The sequence below is a fragment of the Sorex araneus genome, chromosome X, assembly GCF_027595985.1.
Source record: "Sorex araneus isolate mSorAra2 chromosome X, mSorAra2.pri, whole genome shotgun sequence".
Taxonomy (NCBI): Eukaryota; Metazoa; Chordata; class Mammalia; order Eulipotyphla; family Soricidae; genus Sorex; species Sorex araneus.
In genome coordinates, this window is record NC_073313.1 from 64,783,168 (window position 1) to 64,793,130 (window position 9,963).

General features: G+C 40.0%; 1 protein-coding gene and 1 non-coding gene across 2 annotated transcripts; one reads left to right on the forward strand and one right to left on the reverse strand.

Annotated features, from left to right (window-relative positions):
- The first annotated feature begins 3,159 nt into the window (after window positions 1-3,159).
- LOC129400472 (U6 spliceosomal RNA) lies at window positions 3,160-3,266 on the forward strand. Its single transcript, XR_008627709.1, has one exon. It is a non-coding gene; the product is annotated as a U6 spliceosomal RNA (small nuclear RNA).
- A 5,680-nt stretch (window positions 3,267-8,946) lies between these two features.
- On the reverse strand, window positions 8,947-9,442 carry LOC101547225 (40S ribosomal protein S23-like). The gene has a single exon (XM_055122669.1). It carries the CDS (start codon window positions 9,405-9,407, stop codon window positions 8,976-8,978), a length of 432 nt encoding a protein of 143 aa, XP_054978644.1. The 5' UTR covers window positions 9,408-9,442; the 3' UTR covers window positions 8,947-8,975.
- Between the last annotated feature and the right edge of the window lie 521 nt (window positions 9,443-9,963).

The following is a 9,963-nucleotide window of genomic DNA, read 5'->3' on the forward strand; positions in this document are numbered from 1 at the left end:
AGTTTCTAGTGTATTTACAGAGCTGTGAAATCATCACCATAATATAATTTTAGACTATTTTCATAACCACAAATAGAACCCTCCAACTCCTCCACAAATCTCAGAATCAAATCTATTTTAGTTCCTCTATATTTTATTTTTGTTTCTGGAAATGTCATATAAGTGGAATTACAAAATTACTTGTCATTTTGTTTCTGTCTTATATCACTTAGCATATTTTCAAGGTTAATCCATCCATATTGTAGCATGCAACAGTATTACCTTTATTGAAGAATATTATTCCGTTATATGAATGTACCACGCTTTGTATTTCCATTCTTCAACTGATGGTTATTTGGTCTGGTTCCAAGTTTTGACTCACAAGTCTTGTTTTGAATTTCCAGTTTTAATTTTTTGACTATATATATTATATGTGTGTACATATGCTCCATTACTGCATATACCCATGATCTATTCATATACTCTATTAAATGAATTTCATTAAGGCCAGAGAGAGCCCAGTGGGTTGGGGACATAGTTTGCATACTAGAGAGCTAAGTTCAGTAACCAGAACCATGTGGTCCCCTCAAAGGTGCCAGTAATGTCTGCAGAGAACAGAGCTGGAAATATTTCCCAGCATGAGCAGATGTAGCCCACAAAGAAACTAACAATAATAAACAAAGATGAACTTGATTCAATTCCGCCCAGACTCTTGCTATTAAGTTAAGTGAAAATTCAGCATCTATTCTGGATTTGTCCATCTTTTTTAGATTTACAAAGTCATTGATAGCTGAGTTTTAGGCACATAATATTTCACCACCAATCCAAACAACAGTGTCAATTTCCCTCCACCTGTGTTCCAAGATTCCCTTCCCAACTCAATCCCCACTCCATCCCACCTGTCAACTTGACAGGCACATTACAAAGTTCCAGTGGTTTCAGCTTAGATTGCATGTTTTCAGTGTTGTTGAGTCTGTGTTTTGGACATATGACTATATCATTTACCCATGTCACAGGTATAACTGAAGGCCCAGTGCCTGTTCACCCGTTGCTTCTAGTCCTTTTCTTCACCTCTTGATTTCTTTTCCTCTCTGTCCTTCTCTCTAATCAGTGGGGCCAAGTGTAATCTAGGCAACCCTGCTTTGCTACATTTTTCTCATAAGGCTCTATATAGGAAAGATATATGAGATCATCCTGTGTTCATACTTCTTCTTCTGGCTTACTTCAGTCAATATGATATATTCCAGTCCCCACCACATTGAAGCAAATTGCATGATTTCATTGGTCCTTGCAGATGAATAGTATTCCATTATGCATATATAGCATATTATCATAGTCTGTGCTTATTTTGTTGGACACCTAGGTTAATTCCATATCTTAGCTATTGTACTGAGTGCAACAATGGATAATGGTGTACATTTGTTCTTTTGAGAAAGTGTTTTTATGCCCTGGGGTAGATGCCCAAACGAGGATTGTGGGGTCATATGAAAGTTCAATTCTAAGTTTACTGAGAACACTCCATACTGTTTTCCACAGGGGTTGTACCACACAACATTCTACTAGCAGTGGATGAGAGATCCTTTTTCACCACATCTCTGTCAACATAGATTATTCCCACTATTTTTGATATGTGCCATTCTCACTGGTGTGAGATGGTATCTTATTGTCATCTTGATTTAAATTTCTCTAATGATACCGAGCATTTTTTCACATGCCTACTGGCAATCCACCTGTCTTTCTCTGAGAAGTGTCTATTTATTTCCTTTCCCCAATTTTGATAGGGTTTTTGAATTTTCTTTGGTCTTTTGAGGAATTGGAAAACTATATCCCACGAAGGATTCCATTAGCAATAACTGAGGTCTTGATTTCTATTATATTCTTGCTAAAACTTGTTTTTTTCCTTTAAAATATATAGTCATTATGGTGGGTGTAAAATTGAATCCTACTGTGCTTTATTTATTTATTTATTTTTATTTAAAAAAATTAAGAATCATCGTGAGATAGAGTTACAGACTTACAAATTTTCGTGATTACATTTCAATCAAACAATGTTCGAGTACCCATTCCTTCACCAGTGCCCACTCTCCACTACCAATATTCCCAGTGTCCCTACTGCCACCCCTTCCCACCCCATGCCTCTGTGGCGGACACATTCCCTTTTTCTCTCTCCTTTTGGGTGTTATGGTTTGCAAAATAAGCACTAAGCAGCCATCATGTTTGGTCCATAATCTACTTTCAACAAGCATCAAAATTTCTTACTGAGGCTAGAGTGATACAGTGCGTAGAATGCTTGACTTGCATGTGGGCAACATGGGTTCAATCCCTGGGATCCCATATGGTCCCTCAAGCAATACAAGGAGTGGTTCTTGAGTGCAGAGCCAGTAGTAACCCTTGAACAACGTCAGGTATAGTCCAAAAGCAAATAAAAATTGTTGTGGTGGCCACACCAAGCAGTGTTCAGAGATCACCAAGGCCACATCTGGGGGAGTTAGTGTGGGTCATGAGGTTGAATCCAGAGAACTGAAAATGCTACAGATGTATTTTATCCCTATCCAATGTCCTATTTTGTGCATTTTGTTGTCATATTTTTGTAGTACCAGGGATCAAACCCAGGTTCCATGCATGCAAGGTTAAGTAATTTATTGTTAAAAAACTATATCCATATCTTTTTTGTGATTTTTAAAGTGCATTAACATAGTAGCCAAATGATGTTGAACATTTTTTCATATGTTTTCAATATGGTTTAAACTACTATTATTTATTCAGCAGTTAATTTACCATTTTTACTTTGGGTAAGCCATCCTTATAATCATCAGGATTTTATTTTTAAAATACTCATCCTTTAACTTTGCCCTATATGGCTTACAATTCCCCAAAAATGGACTCTTTGGAAGTGAAGACCATGGCATACATTGTTGTACCTCCATTGCTTTACTCAGCAATGTCCACAACAAAATTTCCAGTGTAAATATTGAATAGATGTGTAATTAATTCTTGGGATAGGAATTCATTGGTGAAGTTTTAGATTAGGTGTGTTTAGATATAAGAACAATTCTATATTTTATTATAAGCTGTTTGTGGCCAGGTTTTAGTAACAGGCATATTTAACTCCAGAAGTTATTTGTTCAATAATCTTTCCTGTGCTACATTGTAATGTTTTTAAAAACTTTGACAAGTCTTGTGCTCACTTCAGCAGCACATATTCTAAAATTGAAATGATACAGAGAAGATTATCATGGCCCCTGTGCTTGGCTGATGTGAAAATTCCTGAAACATCCCATACTTTTAAATAGAAACATATCATCTGCTCATGGATTGGGAGGATTAACATCATCAAAATGTTAAAACTTCCCATAGCATTATACAAATTCAATGCAGTCCCTTTAAGGTTATCCATGACATTTTTACAGAGAAATAGGTCAAACATTTCTGAAATTCATATGGAACAATGACACCCCATCCCCAAATGGGAAGAGCAATCCTTAGGAAACAGAAGATGGGAAGCATCAATTTTCCCAACTTCAAATTGTACTGCAAAGTAGTAATTAAAACAACATGGTACTACTAGAAAAAAGGCAGAAACCCTCTTCTCAATGGGATAGAACTGACAATATAGAGACAGACCCTCCAGTATGTGATAAATAATTAATATTAAATCATCATCATCATCATTATCATTATCATCATCATCATCCCGTTGATCGTCGGATTTCTCGAGCAGTCTCAGTAATGTCTCCATTTGTCCTAGCCCTGAGATTTTAGAAGCCTCTCTTTACTTGTTCTTCCCAACGATGCCGCATTGGAGGCTCTTTCAGGGTTAGCGGAATGAGCCCCAGCATTGTTACTGGTTTTGGCATATGAATACACCATGGGGAGTTTGCGAGGCTCTCCCATGTGTGCAGGAAACTCTCGGTAGCTTGCCAGGTTCTCCCAGAGGGAGAAGTAGGCTATAAGCTTCCAGGAGCTTGGTTTTAAGTCTCTGGATGTTGGTCATTGGCAGGATTACACGGCGCCAGGGGCAGTCCCTGGGTGTGACTGCCTAGCTACTGGAAAATGGGAAATCTGAGCAGAAGAGGCCCAGTCCTAATCTGAGCAGGCTTGGAGGTCTCAGCCCCTATGCCACACACCTGGGTTCCTCTGCCAGTACCTTCATGTGTGAGGCTCGTCCGAACGTGTCGAGAGGGGCCTCAAGCATGGCTCTGGCTAGGTTCTGGAGGTCTTTGGCCGTGGGAGCTCTGCTTGGGGTGGCGAGGGAAGCTGGAGCCCACCACCTCTGAGGGGCCCCGGGGAAGACAGCCAGGCGCTCCGGTAAGAGACTCTCTGATATATTCAATAAAGGAGCAAAAAACATTAAGTCTAGCAAGGAACAAGTAGTACTGGGAAAACTGGTTGGCCACATGTGAAAAAAATGAACCCAGACCGTAGGATATCATTGGTTTGTCCTTTCTCCCTTGCCACAAAAAGTTTAGGCATATCTGGTAATAATCTCTAAACAATTCTAGACAACATTGTATGTCCTGTTCCCCTTGCCACAAGGAGCTTAGATATATCGGCCACGCCCATCAAGGTGCTCCCGAGTCACCCCCATTCTTTTGTCTATCTGTAACCACTTGTATGCTCTCTTCCCCAACCAGTTAATCAGCTTTTCCCCTAATCAGACTGTAAATTTGTAAGGTCAGACCTTTCTAGGACAATGAACTTGTATTGTAAGTTAATATTGCCTTGCTCCTCTCCTCGTGTCTTTTGAATAGTTTACTTTAAAACAATGCCCTTTTTGTATGGACAAAGAAAGACAGTTAATATGCTTTGGTAACATGGGATTTAATTGGCTTTGGATATTATTCACTCCTGAGCATCTTCTTTCTCGACTTAAGCCTCAGCTGCCCTTACTTCCTAGCACCCCCAAAAGCAGGGTCCCGACGAGGGACAGGACGGACCCAGGGCAAGCGGTGAGTTATGTGCTACCCTGGCATCGAGATTGCCCTGGTCAAAGTGCCTAATGCTTAACTATATGTTAAGAGCTTGGTCATGGACATGTCATGTCATGATCCAAAATCAACGATGAGACTAGGAACCTGCTAGGGATAGGAAAGACTAATCTGGCCTGAGCACTGTAGTCTGAGATCGAGGTGATCCCAGGAGAGCAATTCTATAAGCTTAATGCATCTCTTGCTATGTCCATACAAAATGATTAATATTATGAAGACTTGTATGTGAGTTGGACAAGGAGAGGAGAAACACATGCATGGGATTCCGCTCTTGGGTGGGTGTTCTGCTGAAAGAGAATCTGTCCTAGAAGAAGCATCCCCTGAAGGAAAGAACTTTACCCCTATTGATTGTGACCACACCTATGTGTAAGCCCCAACCCCTCATGCTTGGCGATTTGACTAGGCTGAAAGAGTGGGCTGGGGGCGAGTCCCAGTGCCAGATCTGGAGAAGCTAGATTGAGATCCAGATCCAGAGTGAGAAGGAGAATGAAGTAGCACGGGGGAGGAAGAAGCAGGAGGAGAATCAGAGGAGAATGGAGATGGGAATGGAATAAACTGCAACTGAGACCAACCAGCCTGGCTCTGTTCCTTCCTTTGCCTGCCTCATCATCGCCATCAACCTCCCCGGGATGGGGGAAGCAGCTGGAGACTTCCGAACGCGGGTGGTGGGAGAGATAGAGCGCCACTGCCCTGTGCCCGGTGCCACGTGCCCGTCCCTCCCTTTTTCTTTTGTGTGTGCTTACACACCAGACATCTTTCTGACACCGAATACAAAAGTCTTATCAAAATGGATTAAAGACTTCACTATCAGACCTCAATCCATAAGATACATAGAGGCAGATCCATCCATGACATTGAAACTAGAAGCATTTAAAAAACTGTATTTGTATTTAAATTTGTTATTAAAGCACCATGATTTACAATGTTAATCATAATTGCGTTTTAGACACACAATCTTGCTGCTCTGATCCAACCACCAGTGTCAGTTTCCCTTCGCCAATATTCGCAGGTTCACTCTTATATCCTTCCACTCTTCCAAGCCTGCTGTCTTGACAGGCACCTTTCTAAGTTTGGTTGTTAAAGTTGGGTCTCTTGGTTTCAGTGTTGACTCTGTGGTTCAGATATTTGAGTCTTTCATTCCTTAACACCACCTTTGTGCTTGACTCCCCTGACCTGGACCCGTTGTTTCTCATCTGTCTATTGTCCCTCACCCCTTCACTCTGTCTTTCCTTTTCCTCCCTATATCTGGGGACAAAACTTATCTGGGCATCCCACATTTAATCCATTGTATTTTATCATAGGGTTATTCTAAATAACACACGTAAGTGATATCCTTCTGGTTTACTTCATGATTTTTTTTCAGTTCCATCCACATTGCCACTAATTTCATGATTCCATCATTCCTTACAGTTGTGTAGTATTCCATTGTGTATATATACTATATCATCATGATACACTGACCTATCTTTGGACATTGATGTTGATTCCAAATCTTAGCTATTGTACTGAGTGCTGCAATGATTAATGGAGTGTATATATTTTTTGAATGAATGTTTTTCTGTCCTGGGGGTAGATACCCAAAAGTGAAATCTTTAGGTCATATGTGAACTCAATTCTGAGTTTAATGAGTACCCTTCATACTGTTTTGAGTAAGGGTTGGATCAGACAATATTCCCACCAGCAGTGGATGTGGAACTTCTTTCATCACTACCTCACTAAAAGATTGCTCCCAGTATTTTTGTTATGTGCCATTCTCACGGAATAAGATGATATCTCACTGTCATCTTGATTTGTATTTTCCTAATAATAACTGATGATTAGTATTTTTCATGTATCTGTTGGCTGTTCATCCACGGATGAAGTGTCTGTTCATTTCCTCTTCCCATCTTCTCTGGCACTTTTAGAATTTTGGGGGAGGGGGGTTCATTTCCGTGAGTACTTTATAGATCCTGGATCACTGTATCACTGTCATCCCGTTGCTCATCGATTTGCTCGAGTGGGCACCAGTAACGTCTCCATTGTGAGACTTGTTTTTACTGTTTTTGGCATATTGAATATGCCACAGGTAGATTGCCAGATCCTGGATATCAATGTTTAATCTTTCATATCCAATTGATTGCAAATATTTCTCCCACTCCACTCTATTTTCTCCAGTTTTCTGTCATTTGGTCTTATCCCATGATTTTTTTGGCATATACTTTTAAGTGTGATGTACTCCCATTTATTAGTTTTGATTCTGTGGTCTCTGCAATTAGCATTGTATCATTGAAGACGCCTTTGAGTTTCAGATCTTGGAGCATCCTGCCTATATTTTTACCAATGTACTTTATAGATTCAGGTATGGTCTCAAGATTTTTGATTCAGTTTGATTTGAATTTTTCTGTAAGTTTGAGATATGGATCCAATTTTAATTTTATTGCATGTATTTATCCAATTCTCCCAACAACATTTGGTCAAAGGGCTGTCTTTATTATATTTCATGTTCTCAGATTATTTATCAAAAATTAGCTGACCATACATATGGGAGTTTATCCTTGGTTATTCTATTCTGATCCACTATCAGATAGTCTTTTTTATTACAGTACCATGCTATTTTGATTACTATGACTTTATAGTATAGATTAAAGCTAGGTAGAAACTAGAAGCAACTTTAAAAAGATGAAATGTCACTGACCCAACAAGTGTAAACATAAACAAATGGAACTACATTAAATTAAGAAGCTTCTGCACCTCAACGGAAATAAAGATCAGAATACAAGGACAGTACATGGACAGGAAGAAATCATTTGCCTACAACTGATATAATTAAGGGTTAATAACCAAAATATATGAAGCACTGGCAGAACTTTGCAAGAAAAAAATATTTGGCCCCATCAAAAATTGGAAAAAGAGGTGAACAGAAACTTCCTCAAGAAGAAATTCAAATGGTCAAGAGACACATGGAAAGAAAGCTCTGTGTCACCAGTCTTCAAGGAAATTTAATTAAAAGCAACAGTAATATGCCACCTAATATGACACTGAACACTCATCATGAAAAACAAAAACAACCAGTGTTGGTGTGGATGCTGGGAAAAGGGGACCCTCTTTCACTGCTAATGTTAGAGTCCACTGGTTCAGCCTTTTTGGAAAACAATATACTTTCTTTAAAATCTAGGAATTGAGCTTCCACATGACCCAGCAATTCTGCTTCTGGGAATATACCTTAAGGACCCTAAAACACAGTGAAGAAAAGGCACCTGCACACCTATACTCATTGCAGCACTATTCACAATAGCCAAAATATGGAAACAACCCAAGTGCTTAAGAATAGACGGGTAGATAAAGAAACTATGATACCTTTACACAATCAAACACTATGTGCCATTAGAAAAAAAACGAAGTCCTGCAATTTCCTCGTACATAGACTGTCACGGAGAGTATTGTTCTGAGTGAAATGAGTTAGAAGGGCAGGGACAGATATAGAGTGATACACTTATTTGTGGGATATAAATAAACACAGTAAGATCACAATAATTGAAGACAATAATAATGAAGGTCAGGAGGACTGGTCCTTAGTAAAAATTTTGCCACAATTGCGGGAGGGCAGATAGATCAGCGAAGGAACCACTGTGTCAGTGACTGTGGGAATGATCTCTCTGGACAAGAACTGAGCGTTGAAAGGAGGTAAAGTAATATTCATGATACCCTTTCAGTAACAGATTGCAAAACTTAGTGCCTAAAAGGGAAAAAGAAGAAAAGGGTCTGCCATAGAGGCAGGTTGGGGGCCGGGGGAAACTGGGGACAATGGCGGAGGAAAGTGAACACTGATGAAGGGAGGGTGTGCAAATGTAGACTTGTAACTCAGTCATGAATAACTTTGTAACTTCGAATCATGGTCATTTAATAAATTAAAAAAAAAAAAAACCTTTGACAAGTCTCTGACAATATCTGCATCCAAATTTGTCTGGGTACAATTTTTTTTTCTGAGTATATGAAAATTTATTACTACTGTGCTTTCATCATCAAAACTTATGATCTTGGTCTTTCCTTCTTGCCTTTGTATAAGGCCAAGAGAGACACGTTGGCTACTTTGACAACCTTAAAAAGGACTCTGGGAATGTCACCAACGGCATGCCCTTTGCGGCCAAATCCAGCAACCAGAACTTCATCGTTTTCCTCAATGAAATTCAAGCAGCCATCATCGTGTACAAAGGCTGTGATTTTTTTGCCGTTCTTGATCAGCTGGACACGGACGCACTTCCTAATAGCAGAATTTGGCTGTTTAGCCTCAACACCAGCTTTCTCCAGCACGATGCCCTTGGCGTGGGTTGCGCCCCCGAACGGGTTGGCCTTCAGCGCCGTGCCCAAGTGCGCCTTCTTGTACTGCTTGTCATGCCACTTCTGATCCCGCCGGTGGCTGCGGAGCTTGCGTGCAGTACGGAGGCCGCGACACTTACCCATCCTGCTGGCAGCGCGGTCCCGAGCGAAAGGGCGAAGCTCTGTCTGGGTACAAATTTGTCCAAATTTGTCAAGCAGTGCCACTGCCAGGATGTCAGCATGTCTTTTTCTGAGAACTGCTAAGCGGTCTGGGTTACTACTGATGGCTGAGTGTCCTGCATGCCTGGGAGGCGTCTTAGCACTGCCGGCTAGAGATAATGGGTCTAAAAGTGTGTTCTGTATTTTAAGTGCGTTCAGTTCTTCGGGCAGTAAGTATGTTCAGTCTTACATGAATTATCAAAATGATCCTGGAACTTAAAAAAAAATCACGTATATGGTGAAAAGTATATGCATAGTTTATGTACAGTCTCACTGTTCCTCAGAACGTGCAACAAAACAACACTGATTGATTTCCAACTTTGATTATTTTGAGCACTTTATTCCAAAGGTAGAAATCACATTAAAAAATTGGAAGCAGGCACTATTTACTAAATATATTTTGGTTTAACTCATTTTGCCACCTGTGTGGCCATTTATTGTACGCTATAAGAAATTAAACATATTAGAAAGGCAGGGGGAC